We start from the raw sequence: 25497 nt of genomic DNA on the forward strand, positions 1-25497 counted from the left end.
TTGAGTCAGTATGTTTTTCTAAAGAATGTTACAATGTCAGTCCAGTCCTTGTTTGTTGGTGATGTTTGTGTCAACCAATTTTTTGCCTTTTTACCTGCTGCCAAAAGTACATTCCAAAGGTATCTATTTATTGTGTCCATGGCAGTTTTGAAGCTCAAGTACATAGTCCTAAATTTCAAAGGAAGGGCAATGTCAAAAACAGTCTGCATAGCATTGTGAACTTCAGTCCAATATTTCTGAGCATCAGGACAGTCCCAGAACACGTGAGATATACGTGAGATTTACTGAGATATACATTTACTGAGATTTCCCACTCTTCATCTGTCAAAACAAGATCACCTTCTTTTTCCCATGTGTTTTTAATATATCTAGCAGAGTAGTTGTACAAATTAGTAATGATATTATTCCCCTTGAAAGTTTTGATTTATGCGCCTTGATAAATATTTCAGTCAGTCAGTACTTTGTTTAATTAAAAAAATAAAATATATATATGTATATATATATCTTGGTTATAATATAGGTATAATGTATATAATAGGTATAATATAGGTATATAGGTATTTGATAGATATTTGTCCATCCATCCATCCATTTTCTGCCGCTTATCCGGGGCCGGGTCGCGGGGGCAGCAGTCTGAGCAGGGACTCCCAGACTTCCTTCTCTCCAGACACTTCCTCCAACTCCTCCGGGGGGATCCCGAGGCGTTCCCAGGCCAGCCGAGAGACATAGTCTCTCCAGCGTGTCCTGGGTCTTCCCCGGGGCCTCTTCCCGGTGGGACATGCCTGAAACACCTCCCGAGGGAGGCGCCCAGGAGGCATCCGGAACAGATGCCCGAGCCACCTCAGCTGGCTCCTCTCGACGTGGAGGAGCAGCGGCTCTACTCCGAGCTCCCCCCGTGTGGCCGAGCTCCTCACCTTATCTCTAAAGGAGCGCCCAGCCACACGGCGGAGGAAACTCATTTCGACCGCTTGTATCCGCGATCTTGTTCTTTCGGTCACTACCCAAAGCTGATGACCATAGGTGAGGGTAGGAACGTGGACCGACCGGTAAATAGAGAGCTTTGCCTTTCGGGCTCAGCTCCCTCTTTACCACAACGGTCCGCCTGTCAATCTCACGCTCCCATCCTTCCCTCACTCGTGAACAAGACCCCGAGATACTTGAACTCCTCCACTTGGGGCAAGGACACCCCACCCACCTGAAAAGGGCAAGCCACCGTTTTCCGGTCGAGAACCATGGCCTCGGATTTGGAGGTGCTGATTCTCATCCCAGCCGCTTCACTCTCGGCTGAAAACCGTCCCAGTGCATGTTGCAGGTCCGGGTTTGATGGAGCCATCAGGACAACATCGTCTGCAAACAGCAGAGATGGAATCCTGTGGTCCCCAAACCGGACACCCTCCGACCCCTGACTGCGCCTAGAAATTCTGTCCATAAAAATTATGAACAGAACCGGTGACAAAGGGCAGCCCTGGCGGAGTCCAACATGCACTGGGAACATGTCTGACTTACTGCCGGCAATGCAAACACAGCTCCTGCTCCGGTCATACAGGGACCGGACAGCCCTGAGCAAAGGGCCCCGGACCCCGTACTCCTGGAGCACCCCCCAAAGGACACCCTGAGGGACACGGTCGAAAGCCTTCTCCAGATCCACAAAGCACATGTGGACTGGTTGGGCAAACTCCCATGAACCCTCGAGCACCCGATGGAGGGTATAGAGCTGGTCCAGTGTTCCACTACCGGGACGAAAACCACTCTGCTCCTCCTGAATCCTAGGTTCGACTATCGGTCGGATTTTCCTCTCCAGTACCTTGGAATAGACCTTACCCGGGAGGCTGAGGAGTGTGATCCCTCTGTAGTTGGAACACACCCTCCGGTCCCCCTTCTTGAACTGAGGGACCACCACCTCGGTCTGCCAGTCCAGAGGCATGGTCCCCGACCGCCACGCGATGTTGCAGAGACGTGTCAACCAAGACAGTCCTACAACATCCAGATACTTTAGGTACTCAGGGCGGATCTCATCCAACCCCGGAGCCCTGCCACCGAGGAGTTTGCGAACAACCTCAGTGACTGATGAGCCAGCCTCCGAGTCCCCGGTCTCTACTTCCTCTTCGGAAGACGTGACTGAAGGATTAAGGAGATCCTTAAAGTATTCCTTCCACCGTCCGACGACATCCCCAGTCGAGGTCAGCAGGCCTCCACCCGATCAAGCCGTTCTTCCCGATCACCCCTCCCCAGGTGTCACTGTCATTGCCCATGTGGGCGTTGAAGTCCCCCAGTAGAACAACGGAGTCCCCGGTTGGTGCACTGTCCAGTACTCCTCCCAAGGACTCCAAGAAGGCCGGGTACTCTGCACTGCTGTTCGGCCCGTAGGCCGCCACAACAGTGAGAGACCTGTCCACCACCCGAAGGCGGAGGGACGCGAATTACGTTATTCTACCTATCTATTATTTTAAAAACTGTTCTCTCGACCAGTTGTTTTCAAAGCTTCCAAACTAATAATTCTTTAGAATTTTGAACCGCTTTCACAATATCTTTGTTTGGTGAAGGTCAGGTTTTTACATTTCCTGTAACATTTTGGATCTTTGTTTTGGCATGTTTATGTAATAGCCACACCTTCTCCTTCTGGCTACACAGTCTAAACATTTAGCTGTGTACCGTTTGCTACCGCCCAGCTTACCTCTAGGGCTGGCGCCGGTAACACTTAGCTCCCAACAGCTTTACGTTCTGTACATTTTTAAAAACATTTTTTGCCTTTATTTGCTAGAGGTGGCGGCAGGACGCGAGAGGTGGAGGCATGCGCGCCTGGATCGATAGTGACCTGACCTTATAACCCTGGACTGACCTTGGACACATTGTGGCTCAGAGTCCAGAATCCGGGTCTTGGCTTTGGGAGCAGTCCCAGATGAATTTATCCAGACGTAGGTGACCTGACACCGTGGTGTTGAGCGGAGGGAGAGGCAGGGCATCTGGGCGGATTCCTGCAAGCAGAGCGTCGCCATCTTAGCAAAATGTGTTTAGATTATTATTGATATGATGAGATCTGCAGAGTCTTCAGACACTGGAGGAACAGTGAACTGTGCGTCACCTGCTCAGGTGCTTAAAAGTAGCTGAGCAAAGGGGCGGTCACATATGCCAGAATTAGCTTATTGGCTACTTTCCATCTGTCATCTCTGACAAGTAGAGATGTCACGATATAAATTTCAGAATCACGATTATCATGAGGACTATTATCATGATTTTATGATTATTCATGATTATCAGCAAAAAGAAAGGAAACATTTATTATTAGTGTATTTCTATACTTGCAAATAATCCTATGAGAGGTAAACTCTTTTTTTTTTAATAACAATTAACTTCCTTGCTTTTAATACCGCAAAGTAATTAAAATAAAATAACATTATAATGGCCACAAATGGGTTGAATGTAGCTCTATTAAGCATTATATAATGTATTAGTTAGATGAGCTCCATGTTAAGGCTCGAGGGAGGAGCTTGAAACTTTGAGAATGACTCTCCTAAAAAAAACAGGTTTGTGAAGTGTTTAACCGGTAAGTTTATGCCCTCTCTCTCTCCCTCTCTCTCTCTCTCTCTCTCTCTCTCTCTCTCTCTCTCTCTCTCTCTCTCTCTCTCTCTGTCTCTGCATGTGTTGCGCCTGGAGATATTTCTGTGGTTAACTGCAGATTCCAAAAACCCCACAAATAACCTATTATGTATGAGGGGTCAAAGTAACAAAAAACTATGTTTGATGTAAAACCTCAATCATTGAAAGTAAATGTGTTAATAAGGTTGTTGTGAATCGTTAAATGTGTTAATAATGTTGTTGCGAATTGTTTGACATGGTTTGATGTCCTAATCACGCAATTGTCATCAAATGTAATCGTTTTTTATCATTTAATGTAACAATTTCATCATTCAACTTTTGCGTCACAACCATTCATCAGTCCAGAGCATTCACATCTTCACCTGGTGAATTTTTGTTACTTACGGTTGCTCGGATTAGCGTCGCCATCTCAGCAAAATGTGTTTAGATTGTTATTGATATGATGAGATCTGCAGAGCCTTCTGTCACTGGAGGAACCGTGAACTGTGCGTCACCTGCTCAGGTGCTTAAGAGTAGCTGAGCAAAGGGGCGGAGCTACTTTGCTCAGCTACATTGTTTTTAATGGCTGATTCTGGGAGTGCAGCTGTTCTTTTGCTTTTAGACCTAACAGCTGCTTTTGACACAGTGGACCACACAATTCTCTCATCTCTCTTGGAGCACTGTGTGGGTGTCAGGGAAATGGCATTGGAGTGGTGCAGGCAGGGGCAATTCTAGGGAGTGTGGGGGCCCTAGGCAGAAATTCTTAGGGGGCCCTTACCGACCAGTGTTCATCAACCTTATGTTAGGCAAAAAAATCTGACGCTGACGCAAAATGTATGAAATAAAAGCTTTTTTTAATTCAAAATATTAGAACATGTTCCAAACATGAAAAAAACACTTATTTTGAACATATAAATAATAAGAATAATGATTACCAAAAATAAAATAATTAAATAAATAATAATACAATAAAATATAAAATATAAAATAACATATAGTAAATCACTTTACAAACACATTACAAACTTTGTACAAAATATAAAGTCAAGTGAAATATTTTAGAAATGCTGCTTACGTGCAAACGCTAACACTATGTCCTCCAGATCCAAAGACCTGCGTACACCACACACACTATTGAAATAAGAGCTAGTCCTGAGAGTCTCTCTTGAGACATAGTTGACCTGAGATAGGTTTTGATTAATTTCAAAGCGGAGAAACTTCTCTCTCCAGCGGCAACAGTGACTGGGAGAGTTAATAGCAGACGGAGGGCAATGCTGAGATTTCCATAAAGGTCCAGAATCTGTTCCTTGTAAATGTAATCAAGCATCTCTCTTGGAGAGGCAGATACATGATCAGGAAAGGCATGGACAGCAGCTCTGATCTCCAGAACCAAATCCTCTGAATCAATATCACGAAGTGTCTTTTCCAGCTTTTTGCAACTGTCTTCAAGTTTGCCACTCTGAATAGCATTTGACATGCTTTCTTTAGAGAACAGAAAACCATAAATGGGATAAAAACCCTCCATTCTGTGCCCTCATACAGGAACTGCCTGGTTGTTTTCTGCTTTCTCTTTTCAGGAAATGTCATATCAATGTCCAGATTTTCTGCTATCTCCCTCACATCAGTCTGACAGGCAGCAAGGCCATTTTCCCTAAAATTCTCCAGATACACTCTCACTGCACTTGTTTCTCTTCTGGAGAATTTTGCTTACTCTGTTGATCTGGTACAATATGTTGTACCAGATTACAGTGCACATCACAAAACTCCGTTTCATGAGTGCATCCTTAATGCTGGTTGCCTTGGACAATGTCTCTAGGTCTTTCTTCTGCACTGAAAGTGATTCAAGAGCAGACAAAGCTTGTAAAATCTCCAGCAAATAGTAACGCACCACTTTCACACTTCCCAATCCTGGCCTCCCATCTAGTCACTGACAAAGATTTTAGTGTCATCTGTTTGATATGCTCCTCTAATACTGCCCAGCGTTGTACAGAGGAGCTAAAGAGATTGTACAATCTCTGCAGTACACCAAAGAAGGAGATTGAGACAACTGAGGATTTTGCAGCATCTGCTACAAGATTCAGAGTGTGACTGCCGCATGGGACACACATAGCCTTCTCATTCAGTTGCAGTACTCTGGCTTGAACCGCCTGCTTATGCCCCATCATGTTGCTGCCATTATCATACGATTGGCCTCGACAGTCTGCAATACTCAAGTCAATCGTCTCCAATTTCCTATTTTGAGTGTCACACAGACCCTTCCCAGTTGTGTCTTATACATCAATAAAGCCAATGAAATGTTCAGAGATAGATACACCTACTAATGGTTCACAGTTCAAGGCTCTCAATACAGGCAGAAAGACAGTTGCTCAGTGTGACTGATGTCAGGAGTACAGTCCATTATGATAGAAAAATACTTTGCATTTTTCACCCTTTTGACTATTTCCCCAATGATTTTGCCTCCAACTAGTGCTATAATTTCGTTTTGGATTTGACTGCTGAGGTAGTGCACCATTGTTTCTTGGTTTTTGATCCTCCTCAAATGCTCACTCATGATTGGATCAAATTGTGCCATTAGTTCAACCTGTGATAAGAAATTGCCACTATGTGGGTCATGTAGCACATTTGTGTGCTCTCTCAAAGCAAGCTTTCTCACAGCTAGGTGGCATATTATGGCAATGACTCTGCGTATGACTCCTCTCCAGTGATCAATCTCAAGGTGCATTAAATCCTTGTTGATCTGATATAAGGCTGTTTTAGTTTTGAGCCTCATCTGGAGTTCATGCCAACTTGCCATACAGGTAATGTGAGTTCTGGAATATTCGTGTTCCTTTAGATGTGCAGCCAGATTCTTCCAATATCTAAAACCTCCCTTTGTAAGTGTATTGTCTTGTTTACCAAAAAGTTTGCATGCAAAACAAAATACAGAGTCTTTGCTAACTGAATAAAGAAGCCATGACTGCTGTATCTTCTCCCCATTTCTCATTACCTTTTCGTAGTTTTCCTTTGTGAATCTACGTGAAATGTTCTCAGAATTCTGTGGAAATACTATATCTTTGACCTGTACAGGCCCTTTTGTGACTAATGCACATACTTCACTATGGTTAAGAACACTTGGCAATTCTGCAGGGTCTTCTGATGTGGTCAAACCTATACCAGGTGACTTGTCATGAGGGGTAGGAGTTCCTGTCCTGCTGGTGCAGGTGGACATTGCCGGAACTGATATGAAAAAACAACAACAACAAAAAACAGGGTATATATTGTCATAAAGAATCTTTACTGGATATAGTATGCTATAAATTAAAGTCAAATGTAGTATTAAACTCACAGTCATCAGTATCATGACTTGGACTGGGTGCTCCTTGATGTGCCTCAGGTTTTTCTTCCTGCTCCTCATCATCATGACAGCCACCAGGTTGAGGTTTATTTGTCTGTTTCCTCATAAATTTAAGTAATGATCCTGAGGAGGGAATAGAGATAGGGAAGAGATGTTTCATTTTTCTCCTTGAGCATGGCTTTCATTGCTATCATATCATTAACAAGATACAAGCAACATTATGCTACTATTTTACCCTTCAGAATGAGTTAAGTGTGTTGTTGTGTTGCACTTGCTTAATGTTTGACTGTGTTATGAAAGTTGTTCACTAACTAGTGGTAGTAGTAGGAGGAGTGGGTCCAGCTCGCCTCCGACGGTCCCTCATCTGCCTGAAGAGTGGGTCCAGTTCGCCTCAGTCGGTCCCTCATCTGCCTGAAGAGTGGGTCCAGTTCGCCTCAGTCGGTCCCTCATCTGCCTGAAGAGTGGGTCCAGTTCGCCTCAGTCGGTCCCTCATCTGCCTGAAGAGTGGGTCCAGCTCCAGTCTCCCTCGTGTCCGTCTGTCCGTCTGTGAGAGTCGGATCTCTCCTTCACTGGAACTCCTCCAGGTTTCTACGCTTTTTTCCCAAAGAGGTTTTTTTTGTAGTTTTTCCTGGCCGAGAAGGAGAGTCTAAGGACAGAGGACCCTGGGACATCGTCCCTCGCCACCACAGACATTGTCTGACTCCCTCGCCACCACAGACATTGTCTGACTTCATCGCCACCACAGACATTGTTGATTCATTTCTCCCTGTGGCCCTCAGAGGCAACTGTTGTTGTGATTTTGGGCCTTACAAAAATAAATTGATTTGATTTGATTTGGACTAGTTCGTCATATTGTCAAAGTAGTAAGCTAATTTCAACAGGTTTTGCTAGTCGTTAGCATAACTAACTAACTTAATGCTAGTTGCTATTCAAGTTATTAGTTGGACAAAGTAGCCTAGCCACATTTTACCAGTCGTCTGTTAATTTTATGCTTAGCCTAAATAAATCATCCACTTTACTCCACTTACCGCTGTCTTTCTTTTTCTTTTCTTCATCTTCTTTTTTCTTCTTCCTCTTCTCACTACCAGATGGGTAGTTTCTCTTCATTTTCCCTCAGCTTCGTTCTGTTCCGAACATCTCCCGTTCCCTAACGTTATATCCACCTGTTCTATCCTGGGCTGGATTTCGACTGGGCAAACCAATGTCAATCAACCCAATCGGAATTTTGATACGCAGACGCAGTCGACTTGACCTACAACACTGCCCTGTGCTTGGCCACCGATTCGAGTCCGATAATTAATTTGTTCATTGAAAGTAAAATAATGTGTTATAATAAACACATTATTTTACTATACACATGCATATTACCGTATTTTGCGCATGAAAAGGCGCACCGGATTATTAAGAGCACCATCAACTATTTGTGTACCATGGGCACTGGTCCATACATAAAGTGCATTAAGATAATCAAAACAGATGGATAAGTCAAGAGTCAGTTGAGCTTTACTAAACACGTTCAACTCATTCAGATCAACATTGTTCAACATCAAAACACACTCTGCTACCGCTAAAAGACACGTTAGCAACCGCTAACAGACACGTTAGCATATCCACAACAACTCCAAGCCTCGTTCAGTTGCAACACGTAAAATACAACACACTCACTTTTTCAGTTCATTCTTCATCCTCAAATCCTTCAAATCCTTCATCTTCAGTGTCCGAGTTTAACAGCTGGGCTGGATGTACATTCCGCATAGGGTGAAGAGGTCCTGATTTACCTGGGACAGTCCCGATTTACCTGGGACAGTCCCGTCTCCTGGTGCATTTCTCCCAAACCAGTCATTTGTCCTGGTTTTGCACGGACTTCGTCCCGTGTGTCCCGGTTTAATGTCTGCTGGGGCGCAAATGGTAAAAGCAGCCAAAGCGCCGATAGTGCTCCGTGCTAAAATCTCTTTGGTCAGTGTGAGCCCGCATTCCGGATTCACGAGGCAGTTCAGTCATGATTCTGGCCTTCATGCCTTCCGGCCTCTAACCAGAGTTGACTGATAATTTAGCCCGTAAGCGCATTTTTTGCAATAATATAACAGGTTCATGGTCTCTTGGCAGGACTCAAGATTCGTGGGGTCCTTTATTTACCGGTAGGTGTTCGCGTTGTGCCGAACTGAAAATGTTGTTTACATTTTGACAGAGCGCCGCGTGTTGCGGTAGACTACTGTTCCCAGAATGCTTTGCATACATGTTGTTGAGACTTCCGGTTCCGGAGTACCGTAAATCTAGACGTGCATCGGCGTCTCTCGTGTCCCAAATCTTTATACACCGTGTACCACCGTGCGGCTTCGCGGGGGCCCCCTTAGTGACCTGGGGACCTGGTTTGCCTAATGGCGCAGGTCCAGGTAGGACCTGCCTCTGGGTGCAGGTCCTACCTGGCTGACAAGTTGGGGACTCTTTTTCCTCACAGGCCCCTCTACATTGTGGAGTCCCATAGGGCTCTATACTCGGACCCATTCTTTTTTCTTTATACCGCCTGCCACTTGGTCAGATTTTTTTAAAACATGGGATATCCAATCACTTTTATGCGAACGACTCCCAAGTCTAACTACCAGTAAAAAATAGTTCCCTGGCACCCCTCTTGAAATGTTTAGATGATGTCAAGGCTTTTGGTGAATTTCTCAACCTGAATGAGTCCAAAGCGGAAATTGTTGTTTTTAAGCCTAACAAAGTAGTTGATTTTAACTTGGAATTGGGGTCTCTCAAACCCTAAATCAAGTCTACAGCCACCAACCTTGGCGTCACCACAGATAAATGTCGTAGTTAAATCCATTTTGTATCACCTTCGGCTTTTATCTAGACTCAAATCGGTCCTGGAGCGGGTGATCCATGCTTTTATCTCTACACGTCTTGACTACTGTAATGCACTGTACACTGGGATCAGCCAAGCTAACAAGCTAACAGCTAACAAGCTAACCTGCCGCGCTTACAGTTAGTTCAAAATTCCGCAGCACGTCTTTTAACTGGCACATGTCGTAGAGAACATAGGGTTAGGGTTAGACACACCCATTTTATCCTCACTGCACTGGCTCCTCATTCATTTTAGAGTTGATTTTACAATTGTATTGTTAGTTTTTAAAGCGATTCACGGACTGGCCCTCGCGTATATTTCAGACCTCATTGTTCCCTACACTCCTGCGTGCTCGCTGAGGTCTGAGGGCCAGTTCCAACTTCTTGTCCTAAAAACGAGACTCAAAAGCCGGGGTGACCAGGCCTTTTCTGTAGCTTGCCCTAAAATTTGGAACGCTCTTCCTCCACACAAAGACTCCACGTTCAGTGGATGCTTTTAAGTCTTGTTTAAAAACGCACTTTTATTCACTAGCATTTAACCCGGCATGAGAATTGTGTGGTCCTCTGGCTGTCTTTTATTATTTTATATTTTTTATGTTGTTTTTAATTTGTTTTAATTCTGTTTGTACGTATGTATTTATTTTCTATTGTGTTTATTTATTATTATTATTTTTATTATATATTTATTTTATTATTATTTGTTTTAACCTATTTTACTTGCTTGGTTGTTTTGTAATCTGTGCAGCACTTTGGAGACTCTGTGTTGGTAAAATGCGCCATACAAATAAAGTTGGATTGGAGCCAAGCTTTGTGTGGAGGGGGCGGAGCCAGATAAAAAAAATAGCTGTTGGTCTGATCAACTGTATCGAGTCTAATGATTCTTGCATAGGGCTGCACCGATTTGTGAAAAATATTTCATTGTTATTTTTCTGCCTAAGATTGTGATTGGATTGTTAGTAATAAGATTCTGTTCAAAGTTCACATTCAAAAATACAAATTGAAAAAATGACTGAAAGACGCCTATGAATTGATAATGTACTAAAAGACTCACATGTTTGTATGAATCTAAAATAATATTTTATATTATAGTTATATTATATTATAGTTATATTATAGCATTATAGTTAGCAGTGTTTGTACGGAATAATAGGATATTTTGTTGTTTGTGGGGGTCACTTTCCTAAAAAAAACAGGTTTGTGAAGAATAAAAAAGTGTACAGGTAAGATTATACTCTGGAACTACCTCTCTCTCTCTCTCTCTCTCTCTCTCTCTCTCTCTCTCCCTCACTCTCAAACTTTGTGTGTGTTGGAGTTACAGATATTTATGTGGTTTTAACTGCAGATTCCAAAAACTCCACAAATAACCTATTATGTATGAGGGGTCAAAGTAACAAAAATCAAATTGAACTGTGTTTGATGTATAACCTCAATCATTGCAAAATGTGTTAATAAGGTTGTTGTGAATCATTAAATGTGTTAATAATGTTGTTGTTGCGAATCGTTTGACATGGTTAATTTTGATGTCCTAATCACGTAATTGCCATCAAATGTAGTAGTTTTTATCATATTTTCATCATTCTACTTTTGTGTCTTCACCATTCATCTGTCCAGAGCATTCGTGTCTTCACCTGGTGAATTTGTGTTACTTCCGGTTGCTCGGATTACGGTAGTGGCAGAATTACGACGTTCCTGTTGTAGTCCAAAACATTGATAACCGGTTCAAAATTCCGTGCGAGAGGTCACGCCGGCGTTTCTGGGCGATGCGTTTCAGTAAACTCAACTTTATGGAACACTTTGAAGCGGGCTCTGATTGGTATGTGTCCGAACTATTCTCAGTATTTATTATTTGTCGTTCACATTCCAGTAATTCTAATTGCGTGTAGGCTTTGAGCTAATGGCTATTGCTAACCTAAAAAGTAAATGTAAATCTTTTGTATGAAATACAGTTCCTCATGGATGTATGGATTAACAGGCCTGTAGGGTCATATCGTGGTATTTCTCTCATTTGATTGTGAAAGTTAATGATAATGAATATGTCTACAAAGACTGTAAACTCGACAGAAATGACTGTGTAATGTCTCTAAAACAGCATGTGTCTCTACAGACAGTGGGCTCTTGTTGTGCTGATCTGTGGTCTGTCGTGAGATGTTTGTATCCATGCAGTCTGGACCTGTTGTTGATATATTATGTTGATAATATTAATATTAGTTATTGTTATTTATGCTGGAAAAGCAGAAGGTTATGTTACATTCACATACAGGTCACATTATGTCTGAACTGTCTTTCTGTGTCAGTACATCAGTACATTCAGTACATTCAGATTCGCTCTCAGGTATTTAGACCACAGTTATCATTTGATAGTTTGGCCTTTCAGAAGGGTCTTTATGAAACATCCTTTTGTTGTACTATTTGGTGGCATCTGAGCAATTGAATTACATTTCAGAGCTGCTGGTTAAAATAAATAAATAAATACAAATATCCAAAATACATAAATACAAAAGAAAAGTATGAATAATTGTATGTATAACATATTATTCATGTATCATTTTGAAAATAGTATGTAGTAGGGCTGGGCAAGTTAACGCGTTATTATCGCGTTAACTCATCACTTATTTAAAGAGATCAATTATTTTAACGCGCATTAACGCAGGTCGGATTCCCCTGGTCCGCACCAGTTCTAAAGCCTTGTACAAACCGCTGCGGACAAATCGCGCCCGACGCAGAATTTGAGCGCGTGTACATTAGAAAGACAAACGCACCGGACGTGCGTTCTCGACGCCCCGGACTCATGTCCGTAGAATACACTCGGCAGCAGACGTGCGTCCGAGTCGTCCTGCACATGCGCAGTGGAGGAGTTGTGCTGTGTTGCTTTTCTTGTGGTGTAAATTGAGTTTAATGTTGGACCATGGGTTTGGTTTATTAACTTTACAAAGTCAGCTGCAAGGTGCCAGCCTGCAACCCGCCGGGGGCCCACGTGAGCAGGTCTCGCCGGGGGCCCGCGTGAGCAGGTCCCGCCGGGGCGCCGGGGGCCCGCGTGAGCAGGTCCCGACGGGGCGCCGGGGGCCCGCGTGAGCAGGTCCCGACGGGCGCCGTAGCTGGGGAAATCCACGAGAAGGGCCCGGCGTGTCTTTATCAGCTGAAAACGTGAATAATCTGGTGCCTAGCAACTGGCTTGGTACAGAGGAGTAAAAAAACACCCAGTTTTAGGAATCTACAAACTTTTCTGGTTCTTTTCAATGCCCTGGCAGTGGCAACAAGCTTTAGTTTTGTGTTTGATAACATTGTTTAAGTTAAAATGTACACAATGTGTTTATTTTCATTTAACTGGTTAAGTGTTTGTTTGCACAACTAATGCCATGGCGCTTTAGTGTCAAGGTCTAAGAATTTACAAACTGTACTGAAGTGTTTTCTGGTTTAGGGACATTTGGTACTAGACTGGTACTAGGTTATGCTGCTCCCTAAAATGTGTTTTGAGTGTCTAATGTTTAATGAGATTACAATGTTTCTGACGTTACCTCTGAAGTGGCCTGTTAATCTTTAATGATTGTGGCTCAGGATTTTGTGGCAAGTGAATACTTAATATTTTATTTAACTGCTACTGAATAAAAATGCTGATGCACTTTACACTTCTTTTGAATTCATTTTTGAATTTTGCACGTAAAAATGCGATTAATCGTGATTAATCAGGGAAATAATGTGATTAATCGCAATTAAAAAAATTTAATTGTTGCCCAGCCCTAGTATGTAGTGTTCTAGTCTTGGCATTTAATAAGCAGCTAAAAGTTGTGTAACTGTGTTCTATACTCCAGCTTCAATTGTAGTTCATCTAATAATATCTCTATACCTACTTTGAATTTCAACCAGGACCAAGAGGCTGTGGCTCTGAGTATATATATACACTATAATGTCAACAACAAACATTTAGCCTCATTTATATACACTTCAAAACGAGTGCACTGAAACAAGGGAACGTGCCAAAGACATTTCCTGGAGTCACTATCTCCATATGGATGAGATAATCATAATAAAACAATCTTCATAAATAACCCAAATTATACAGGGACACAGATAATGTTCATGGAATCTTAAAAGAAAATCCTTCATACCATTTTTTATATTTTAAACATTTCCTTAGATATGAAGTAAACATGTTCAAATCCAATTGTGATTTTACTAATAACAAACAGAAAAGAAGAACTTGATATGACATTGTAAATACTAGCGTCATTTTAAGAATAAATCAGTGTAGTCCCTCATTGTAATAAAATGTGAATATGCAAGCTTATTCTCATTGATGTGTTAAAACAATTATCTGCACCATTAGTCCAAGAGAGAACGGCACGTGCTGAAAACTGCGAGACGAAGTCGAAACTTGTAACATACTCAAGATTAGAAAATAGTTTTGAGAAAGGTAGGACAGACTGTGTAATAAGCACATACCAGTCATCCTGCCCCACTCAGACCAGGGGAGGGACTGCAAATGTGCAAAATAACTGAAGAATGTCGAGTTAACCAATGAGAATTGTGACCCGCCTATTATGTGTAATGCTTATGTAAAATGATTAATAAAAGGCAATGCAAGGGAAAAATAAGTTAAGATTTAGCACAGTCACACTGCGAAGTGTTGGCCAGCTATTTCTCCCTTGCAAGCCAAAACAAAGTTCTGATCTCTGTGTCGTTTTATTCTAAGTTGAATCGTTCTGTGACTGTTGAGGAATAGCATTGATTTATGTGAATTTCTTGACACTCATTCGTCCAGGAGTGTTCCAATGTAGAAAAAGATTCAGTTGTATCATCTGAACTCTGTTTTAGAAAAACAAGACGTTTGAACTCTCATCCAAGAGGAATTCTCAATCTGTGGGTCTACTATTAGAACTCGGATATTTATCTTACTCTAAGTAATCTGCCTGTCCTTATTTGCTTTATAAAATAAGGACAGGCATAGGATAGGTATCCGATCCTATGCACATACATATAATGTATTATTGCTGGATATATATATCATCTATCTATATCTATATCTATATCTATATATATATATATATATATATATATATATATATATATATATATATATATATATATATATATATATATATATATATATATATATATATATATCTTTCTGACAACCATGGACTGGAAGTTCTAAAGTTGCTCTTTGGGAGTGAAAGTGTTTAAATTGCATGTCTAGAGGGGTGCAAAAGGGTACATTGCAGCAGCATTTATTAAACGCGTGTACCCTCTTTGAATACTTTTTACAACCCTTTGAAACTGATGTATCCTCGGTCAGGCTGGTCTTATTCTCAGCATTCATGTCCCCAATGCTAATGACTTTGTCAGAAAAGTACAATTACATGTAATAATAAACAAAACTATTACAAATTTGGCTCCTATACATTAAATCATGCAAAATGATAAGCCACCAGAACAGAAATAATTAAAGAGATAAAGATAATATTTAAGTCCTGGTGTGAAAGCCCCTCTCTCTGCAGCCTGTATTGCCTCTGCACATGGGCCATTGCACAGGCCCCGACACCTGCAGCCACTCCTTAAGCTCCTCCACCGAGCATATGAGGGTAAATTGTACCCCAGGGAACAAAAATGTACCTTTAGCCAATGTTACTAATTTGTCCATTTAGGGGTAAAGCGCCAGCGACAAGCTCTTAGTCTCATTAGAGTGGCATACCACACCAAACACAAGAAGCTACACATTTTCACACGCTTCTATTTATTCAACTACACAATACTGGTGACTAACGTGTTCATACGGTTGATCTTTGGCTGTATAATCTCATCATTCAAGTCATAGTCCTTGTGGCCCTTGTTCCCTGACACAGATCCACACAGTCTTTGTTTGAAATTGCTTTGCATTGCTGTTGAAGGCAATCTCCCAGTCCAGATCTCCCAGTCAAGATCTCACAGTCCAACGGCGGGTCAGGACATTAGTCACCAGACTGAACCAAGAGAAAGAAAGAAAACATGTTATAACCAATGCCACAACACAAGTTTAGACATAAAACATGGGAGTGAGACCCTTGTTAAAGACCATGGTCTGGAGCAGATGTTCCACAGAGAAAGTTATATGAAATGGATTCCCAATGAAGTTAACGCCATTATAAAGCTCCTTTGTATATATCTCCCTGGTCCCAATGTCTGAGCCTGCGCTCTGAGCCTGTGCACATGCATACTCCTCACATGAATGCGCAAACTCCCCCCACCTTTGCTGAAACAGTCATTTCTACAACTTAAAAGGGGACCTATAAGTTTTAAACTACAAAAGAATTGACATGTTTTCAGGACTTGAAAAAAGGGAAATGTCTTACCTGACTCAGTGTAACAAGTGTAGGGTCTCAAATTGTAGGTGTTCAATTTAGTGATTAGGGAGAGTTATTTAGCAATATTATCATAATTCGGGGCACCAGAGTTATACTCTAAAGGCTAAATACACGTTCCAAAATCGCAGCTCGTTAAGTCTGAAGATAGAATTCTCGGTTCATTGACCTTCTTTTCTATTCCTAAAACCAGGAATCAGAGTTATCATTTGTGTGGTTTATTCATCAAATCAATTAAATAAGCAAGATTGAATATACAGGTGCAGGATTCTGTTAAACTGTTTTTTTTTTTGGGGGGGGGGGGGTTCATTTAGTTTTTTTGTTGCTTTGAAGCTTCAATACATCGTTGTGGCAGTAATTGTTTTGAAATGCTAAAAAACTCTCTCAGCAACGAGCATTAGGCCAACATCCATTTACAGCAACCAATCAGAAATGTTTAAATCACTTAAATCACGAGTTGAGTCTGCATGGTGCTGGCGTAGCAGTTGAATGGGACGGCCGTAGGGCCCGTGGACCATGTGGATTGAGTAAACAAAGATGCCGCGACAAGTGACATTATTTGGAGAGTTCATAGCTTCTACTAGGGATGCATACCTAAACCCACGTTCAGATTCAAGTCCGGATTCGAATCCAGAGGTTTAGGTTCAGGTCTGGACCTAATGAGTCCGGCTGAACTCATAATGTTATAACAGCGTAACACAAGCTACTTGGCTAAATTGAGTTGAAGACACATGAACAAGGACGACTATCAAACACAAGGCTTAACTGCAGATTGAAATAAACTCAATTTATCTGGTTTATTCACTGTTTATTAACAGAAGTTACAACTTACAAATCACAAGCTACTAGCTAGCTAACACACATTCATGTGTTTTACTTTAGGAACAACTTCCGAACATGAGCATGTTGAGTATTGGTATTGGGGCAGCTGTTTCAGCTGATACTATGTTTGTCACGTGTATTACTGGTTTGACTGGGCTGTTCCTCAGACTTAAAGTTTAATGCCTTTAGATACATTTCCACTCTTTAATTTTGCAGATCCATTGGCATCAAAGTCAGGTAAAAACCTTCAAAAACTAGCATAAAAGTCAACCACTATAAATCAATCAACTTAGCAGTATCAAAAATAGCATATGAAAATATTTTACATAATACATCATATTAGCAGCATTAAACACCAGCCCATATTTGACAACTGTAGAATATAAAATACTATTACAAAATATAAGCTCCAATTAATGAATCCAGCAATTAAACAATAGTACTTTGACTTAGTATTTACTTAGATGTATAAATATGTATATTGCACATTAACCCACTGAAATAAATGCTAAATACATCACACCACAACATAAGTTATTTTATTCATATTGTAGCGACCCTAATGTTAAGCATTATCTGGTTAAATGTTCCTTTCACACTGTTGTTAATGCATGTTATTGTGTGGAGTGCAGGTCATTACATATTGATAATATAATAGATCCATGTGTGTGTGTGTGTGTGTGTGTGTGTGTGCGGTCTCTGGGGCGGAGCTAAGAGCGGGCTCAGGAGACGAGGTAGTTTTTGATGTTCCTGTTCCATCACCATGGTTACGGCCAACAGTAACCAACTCTGATCAATAAATAAACTGAGAACTTGTGAGCACTAAACCAGCATTACTGACCTGAGCGAGAAGTTAAAGCACAACCCGCTCCTTTAACAAGCGTCTTAAACTAACTCACGGAGCGGCACAAGCGGCGACGCACGCGGCGGCTTGAAACGGTTCAAATAAAGCCAGCTCTCTTACAGCTGCCGCTTCAATGTTCGGTCTCTCGCATCTAATTTCGCCGGCTTCAACTTTTGCCGCGCGGAAGGCGCGAGGGGGGGAGGGGGTCCAGAGAAAGACTAAACAAATGTAGTCTTTTTCAGCTTCAACCTATTTTGAGATGATCCCTAATCCCCCCCCCCCGCCCCAGATGTGTCAGGTGAAAGTCGCTAGTTTCTCGTTTGTCTCATTCGGGGCTCCGTACCTCAGCAGCTGCTCCAAGATGGCAGCGGTGGAGAGGCGCTTGGACAGGAGATGTGTTTCAGGCCGCACTCAGCCGTCTCTGGGACACTGAGCGCGGGCAGAGGAGGAGCGCACGTTCCCCGGGGATACACCCTCCTCCAGCGGCACTCACGGACCTACACCGTGCCCTGTAGTCCTCCCCTTGGCAGTGACACGCTCCGGACCCCGCTGGAAGAGCTTGCTTCTCTCTCTGCGGTGAGTGGAGCTCTTCAGGACCGTTGCATATTATGCACGTGACAGCTCCGGTGAACGTGCTGGAACCAGAGACGGAACCGGGACAGATCTGGAACGAGTCTGACGGTCTCACCACTTCATTTATTTTGTATTCACGGATTAATTTGAAGCGAAATACTTCGTTTTCGTTGGGTAAATTTACGAGTCATAGTGTCTGTGTTGCACCAGGACAAGTTCCTATGTTTGTGAATTTTTGTTCATCGACAAATGGCAATATAAACCCTTTTCTGATTCTGATTCTGATACAGATGGATGACGAATAAGCATAACCGATCTGAATTTGATCATCCAAAACGATCAATATTAACCAACTCATCATAAAAATACTCATTGTTGTATTATGATAATCGTAGCTGGGATGTATACGGACTAGTCTAAAATGCTTAAAAAGACATTTATTATTCAAATGTCAGAAATAAACAATTTGGAAGCCCAGTCTCCATATGTAAACGTTAACTGGTTAAAATGCTTATTGTACAGTAGTAATTGGCAGCTGGATGTTTTTTACTTTCATACATTTTGGTTTATAATTTGGACTTTGATTATAAACCTAGTTTACTCAAATGGCAATTCTTATTGAAGTTCAAGTCAGTCAAGACTACCGTATTAATCTACAAATGTCTTTTCCTCAACTCATATTAGGTTTATTGTCTTTGTTAATGTTTTTTTGTTGAAAGTGTATTTGTTTTTGATTTTTTTATAAAACGTATAGTTTTCAATGGTGAAAAATAGAAAACCTAAAACAGAAAACTGAAACTCGTATAGGGTATAATAACACATATTATTATTATTATTAGGCCTGAGCCAAAGGACGAGGATTGGCTCACCAAGGGACTTGTCGGACAAAAAAAAATCAAAAATTGAGTAGTAAACAAGGACAAATCTGCTAGTGAGTGGTATAAAAATGTTTAACTCTGTGAGTTCTAATTTTGAAAGACCGTTCATTAGCGCCACTTTAGAAATTGATTAACATAGGACCAATGGGAGCTCGACGGCAAAAAAGTAGCAGTAAAAATATGACGCTCCCTCCCAAAAATATTTCATGTGAGAACATGTAAAATATTATAATATGACCCCGCCATCATACAGGAAGTTGGCTATGAAAACTCAGCTGACAAAAGTGCACCTAGTTTTCATTGAAAACTCTTCAAATTTGGTTTCGCTCCGGAGCGAGTGGGAACCGCCAGGAGCGAGACCGGCAATTGATGAGTCTACTGCTGCGGGTTGCTCTGCATGTGCACGGGAACGCTCACCCGTGCCTTCTGGTTGTGTAGACATCTTTACAGAATACTACAAGAAGTCCACCAATTTAGCAATACAGACAGGAGACATGAGTGTATTTCACGTTCGGTAGCCACGCTGCTCAGCTGCTCTGTTTCAGAGAGAGAAGAGTAACAGGAGGCTCCGCCTTTATTATTTAAACGGCACGTAACCTTGCGCACAACAATATAGTGCCAACATATGCAGTGGTAAACATTGCTCGCGGCGGAGTGTAATTGCCAAATCGGGCCCAGTCTCGCTCTTGAGTGGGAACGTACAGTCAATTGATCCGGTCTAAAGATGGCTACCAACTGAGCCGGACCAGTTTAGGACTAAACTGGTCAAGTGGGAACGCAACTTGTGAGTTCTAATTTTGAGTGAAGACCCAGTGAAATAATACTGAAAGACGGCTCAGTAGTGCCGCCTCAAAAACCAATTGGGGAGCACAACACCAAAAAAAAGTCACAGTAATAGCGCTCACTCCAAAAAAATATGTCTTGTGAGGACATGTAAAAAATGATAATATGACCCCGCCCTAAATCTTACAGGAAGTCGGCCATATTGGATCAAACACGGCGCTGACAAAAGTGCCCCTCGTTGTACTCCTACAGTTTTCATTGAAAACACTTCAAATTTGTCCAAAAGAGACAAAACCCATGAGCAAATGAAATGTTACAAATTTGAAGCTGAAAATGTTAATGAAACATTAGTGAAGATTTACAAGCTGAACGCAACAATATGCAAATGTAGTGGCTAGCTAATAAAATGGCTCTCTAGCGCCCTATCCAAAGTTGATTTTTAAGTTGATTAATAACTTGACTCTAGCTTGAGTTTTATAGCCGAAAAAAATGCCCTTAAAACAAGTTTACGTTATTATTATTTAAAACATGTTCTCCCACAAACCACCCCCATTTTGACCCCCTGAAAGTTAACACAAACAAAATATGTTTCAACCTAAAATTCACCATTGGTGAAAAATTCATATTTTTGGTGTCGGAAAAAAATGTATGATGCAAAATGACTCTCTAGCGCCACCTCAAATTTCAAAATAAATTGCAGCATTTTTTTCCACCTTGGATTTTCAGACAAAAGGCTTGAGAATGTGTCAAAATGAACTACACCCATGTGCAATTATAGTTAATTCTTTTGATTTTTGACACAATTCCAAATGTGGGAGTGGCAAGCTCGTTTATTAAAGCGTTAAACTTGCGTTTCTCTGGAATAAGATCCTTTCTTCGACATTAATATACGTTTTGTGCAAAATGATGAGATGAATACAATGATGTATAACATGTAATGACACAAATATAGTAGTATAATATATGACGTTGGTACTGTTTGTGAGGGAGGGGTGATGTAAGTGGGAGCGCGCAGCTTTATTTTTTCTTATTTTTCTCCCACAAACCACCCCAATTTTGACCCCCCTGAACATTTCTCCCTGTGGCCCTCAGAGGCAACTGTTGTTGTGATTTTGGGCCTTACAAAAATAAATTGATTTGATTTGATTTGATTTGATTAACGAAAACTCTTTTTTTTTTTCAACCCAAAAATTTGTGTCCAAAAAAATTAAAGCTGCAAAATAACTCTCAAGCGCTCTCTGTAATGACAAGCCTTTTTTGACGTAGACTTATGAAACTTGGTACAAACATACCTCATGTCAGAAAGTAGAAAATTATTTATGACCCACCTAAACCCCACAGGGAGTCGGCGTTTGTGGGTGGAACAACATTTGATCAAAACTTTGCACTTCATACATAATTTCTTTCTACCTTGGATTTTCAGTCTAAAGGCTTGAAAATGTGTCAAAATGAACTACACCCATGTGCAGTTGGTTGCACTGATGTGTGTCACCTGGATCCCTAAATAGTGTAGCCACAGGAAGGGGCGTGAAAGGGGTTTGGTCCTACTCTAAAACTTAAAAATTATATTACACAGCAATCATTGAGTCCATCCTCACCTCCTCCATCACTGTGTGGTACACTGGAGCCACAGCCAGGGACAAAGAAACTACAGCACATTGTGCGCTCAGCTGGGAAAGTGATCGGCTGCAGACTTCCATCACTGCAGAACCTGTACGTCTCCAGAGCTCTGGGACGAACAGGTCAGATCACAGCCGACCCTTCTCACCCTGTGGACACGGACTATTTGAGCCACTCCCCTCAGGCAGGAGACCACTCCCCTCAGGGAGGAAGCTACGGCCCATTTTCTTTAATGCATGCCCTTTTGATTATATATTTGTTGCTTTATTATTGTTCAGTGTTTTATGTTGCACCGAATCACCAAAGCAAATTCCTATGTTTGTGAATTTTGTTCATTGGCATTGGTAGATTCATAGATTAGAGGTGTGCTCTTCGTGGTGGCTTGTACCCCGCGGTTGCAAGGAGGGCGAGGGCTTTTATTGCCACGTGCGGCTTTGATCATTATTTTTTTATTATATATATTTTTCTTAAGTGACGTTTCGATAACATTGAAACAGCAGAAATCTGAGCCAAACCTCAGCCGACTTGTTTCTTTCAAGTCGTTCCTGATCAATTTAAAATATTGAAGGTATTAAAGGTACAGTACATTGTACTGTACTGTACTGCAGACAAAATCATATGGAACCACCTCTGAAAATACATTTACAAAATAAACCAAATCAGATAAAGGTGAATGAACTCAAATAATGAGACAAACAGAGGGATGTAAACTTTGCCTCTCGTCTTTTCTCAGCTGTGTTTGAGTCATGTGAGATGGGTTTGTTTTGCAGCTGTCACAGAACCAGACCTGTGCTCTCCCCCCTGTTCTCCCCCCGCTTTCCCCAGTTCACCAGCTCTCCCAAGCTCTTCCTGCTCTCCCTCCCCCTGCTCTCCCTCCCCCCGCTCTAGTTTAGCTCAGGTTTAGCTCTGGTTTAGCTCTGGTTTAACTCTGGTTTAGTTCTGGTTTAGTTCTGGTTTAGTCCTGGTTAAGACCTGGTTGAAACCCATGTTATAATATTAGACCTGAACATGCGAGTCATTTGAGTCATGCTCAAACTAAAAATACACAGTCTGAGGCCCAGGCAGTTACATCAGACTGAACCAGGAGTGAACCAGGAGTGAACCAGGAGTGAACCAGGAGTGAACCAGGAGTGAACCAGGAGTGAACAAGGAGTGAACCAAGTCTGAACCAAGTCTGAACCAAGTCTGAACCAAGTCTGAACCAAGTCTGAACCAAGACTGAACCACAAATGTGCTCACATACAGTAAATTGCTTTCAGTAAGTATTAACCCATTATATTGGTTTTGTCTCTACAGACTTGTCTTACTGGACTGATCCTTCACCAGCAGAGACCCTCAGTACCCTCAGTCGGGACCCTCAGGACCAGGGCTGGGTGTCATTAAAAAATGACTCAGAACAAGCAAACATTGACCTTCTCACTTGTAGTTCAGAATAAGTGCTTGTAGTTGTAGGGTTGTATTCAGGTCTAATCTTTACATCGCTGATACTGAAGTAGTGAAGGCTTCAGCGCTGTCTTGGACCTGCCGTTCTGACCCCAGGACGGTGCTTCCTGTTTGGTAGAGATGGAGCAGCGCGTCGCAGATTACTTTGTGGTGGCAGGTTTGTATCCTGCATCTGTATTTATCCCACTGAGGCTGCACCTTCATCTTGATAATTTCTGTTTCAAACCAAAAAAGAGAAATGTGTTTTAAACAAGAAGCCGACAAATGTGGACGATAAATATTTACTCTGATTTTGAAACTTAAATACTGTCAAAATCTTACTCATAAACAAAATACCACTGACATGAACTAATCCAAGAAGCCTATATATGTTTCAGAACATGTTTGCATCCTTTGTGATAAAACGGGCAGCTCTTGTTCACTTTTATAAACTTTCACTTTTCTATACATTTCAACAATCAAACTTTGTTCCTTAGGTTTAACCACACATCGTTCACCAAAAGAACCCTCCATGTCTCCACTTTCACTGTTGTCATACATTAATCTGTATATAAAATGAGGTTTACATGGTAAAAAGAGCAGGGCAAAGATGACAACTTCAAACGCAGCTTCACAGACACTAATGTTCTCTTTTACGATGCAGCGGTACCCTTGTGTACAATTGTGTAAACCCTTGTGGCCATGAGTGAACCACATGAAATTCCTGTTTATTTTAAACCAAGCAACACTTTAAGACACAGATTCATCCTAAGGACAAGATACCGACACAAAAACGGATTCAGTCCAATGCAGTGAATAAAACTGTAAAGAGCGTCACATAGTGAGACTTAACCGACACTGGACAAGAGGCTTTATCAGCACAGTCTCGTGTCTGGTCCGGTGTCGCTAGTTCCCAAACTCTGGTCCAGCGTCATACTTTTCCTTGAGTAAAATGTCACATATCTGCTTTAACGCTCGCTGCTCAAGAGGGCTGTTACCAATTCGCCTAAATAGCACGATACAACAGCGATATTCTGATGACATCATGCCTCGTTTCCTCGGTTTAGGCTCATTCTGCTCACACATGCTCCAGGATGGCCATTTCCTGCCCAGGGATGTCATGATTTCAAATTTTAGTGTAACAATTATTGTGAGAATAAACATTGCGAATTAATGATTATTTGCAACAATTAACGACCAAGACAACAAATAAAAATATATATTCTTTCCTACACATTGCTGCTCCTTAACACCTGACCCGTTTTATGAAATGAAGTTTTCTGAATGATCAATTTGACATAAACGGCAAGATAAAAGATGCACTTATTTAGTTTAGCGAGTTTATTCCCTGACATTACAGGCGCATTTCTGTCCCTCACGTGCACGTCCACCAGTCGTTCTGCGTGGCAAATTTTCCCTTCTGCAGTAAGACAAAGCATATGAATATTTATGAAGGACTCTCAGGACCAGCCAGTACTTTTCCATGAAGATGTTCTTTCTCTGTCTGTTCCTAATATGGTCATGTTGTGGTCAAGAAACAAGTGAAGTATTACTTCAGCCAAGACAGATACACACAGGAGTTTTCTTTACGTGACCTTGAGTCAATGAGAGAGAAGCAGACAGAGGTGTAAAGTGTGAAGCCAGCATTACAATATTAAATGTTATTAATAACAACACGTGCGTCAGAGTACCCGCCCAGACTTCTCCATCTTTGGCAGGCAAAAGGATTATAACAAGTTCACTTGAAACAAAAACTCACTCAAAGTTCAAACGTCTTTATTCAACTCCATTTAACGTCCAAGACGTGATTATTGTCGGTGAAAGGACTTTATAGTTTATTACAGAAGATTAATATGACACGTTTGTTGAGCCAAAACTAATAATGACAAGGACAACATTAGTGGAGTTACGTAGCCCCCATCTGAGAGTATGACATCATCAAATGCAGCTCTTCTACATTAAAATGAATGGATTGCTTTGTTTGTGTTCGTTCCCTTTATGCATATTTTGCATATTTTTATGTTACATAATGTCATATAACAAAACAGCACCAACTCAGATTGCAATTTTGATTCTATTACTACAATGTGAAGTACTTTCCCTGTACTTCAGTGTAGTCTTAGATCACAGTACTTTCCCTGTACGTCAGTGGCTCTTGTACTTCTCTGTAAAGGCCTGACAGACCCCTGCGCAGTGCTCGAGGACCCGCTCCCACGTGCGCCTCCTCCTCCCCCTCCCATCACAGACGTGACAGTACTGCTGCGCTCTCAGGGGGAGGAGCCTCCGCCTGGATTCACCTGTGTGGAGACTACGCCCAGCGGCCTGATCGCAGACCTGAACTGTGGAGGCCTCATGGCTCCTCAGGTATTCCTCTGCTACAGGCGCGGCCGCGACAAGCCTCCGCTCACTGACCTCGGGTAAAGAACACCACAAATTACCTTTCTTTGTACTGCTTTAGAAACAAGAAAGAAC

The 25497-nt window shown here is 41.7% G+C and overlaps 2 protein-coding genes across 4 annotated transcripts in view; one reads left to right on the forward strand and one right to left on the reverse strand.

The window, feature by feature from the left end:
• The window catches only part of LOC140381605 (glutamine synthetase-like), a 38006-nt gene extending 33936 nt beyond the window's left edge, over positions 1 to 4070 (reverse strand). Inside the window, exons 1-2 of the mRNA XM_072465672.1 lie at positions 3982 to 4070; positions 2840 to 2975 (exon numbers count right to left, since the gene is read on the reverse strand). Coding sequence (XP_072321773.1) covers positions 2840 to 2975; positions 3982 to 4005 — 160 coding nt within the window. The 5' untranslated portion in view covers positions 4006 to 4070. The remainder of the gene's footprint in view (positions 1 to 2839; positions 2976 to 3981) is intronic.
• A 14078-nt stretch (positions 4071 to 18148) lies between these two features.
• The window catches only part of LOC140380655 (C-myc promoter-binding protein-like), a 75699-nt gene continuing 68350 nt past the window's right edge, over positions 18149 to 25497 (forward strand). For 2 of the 3 annotated variants that reach the window (XM_072464536.1, XM_072464537.1), the window contains exons 1-3: positions 18149 to 18325; positions 22900 to 23203; positions 25199 to 25442. In XM_072464536.1, coding sequence (XP_072320637.1) covers positions 23167 to 23203; positions 25199 to 25442 — 281 coding nt within the window. In that variant the 5' untranslated portion in view covers positions 18149 to 18325; positions 22900 to 23166. The remainder of the gene's footprint in view (positions 18326 to 22899; positions 23204 to 25198; positions 25443 to 25497) is intronic. The other variant, XM_072464538.1, reaches the window with a different exon arrangement.

Source organism: Eucyclogobius newberryi, unplaced genomic scaffold, assembly GCF_026437365.1.
Source record: "Eucyclogobius newberryi isolate DKJ021-1_F unplaced genomic scaffold, fEucNew1.0.hap1 SCAF_5, whole genome shotgun sequence".
Lineage (NCBI taxonomy): Eukaryota > Metazoa > Chordata > Actinopteri > Gobiiformes > Gobiidae > Eucyclogobius > Eucyclogobius newberryi.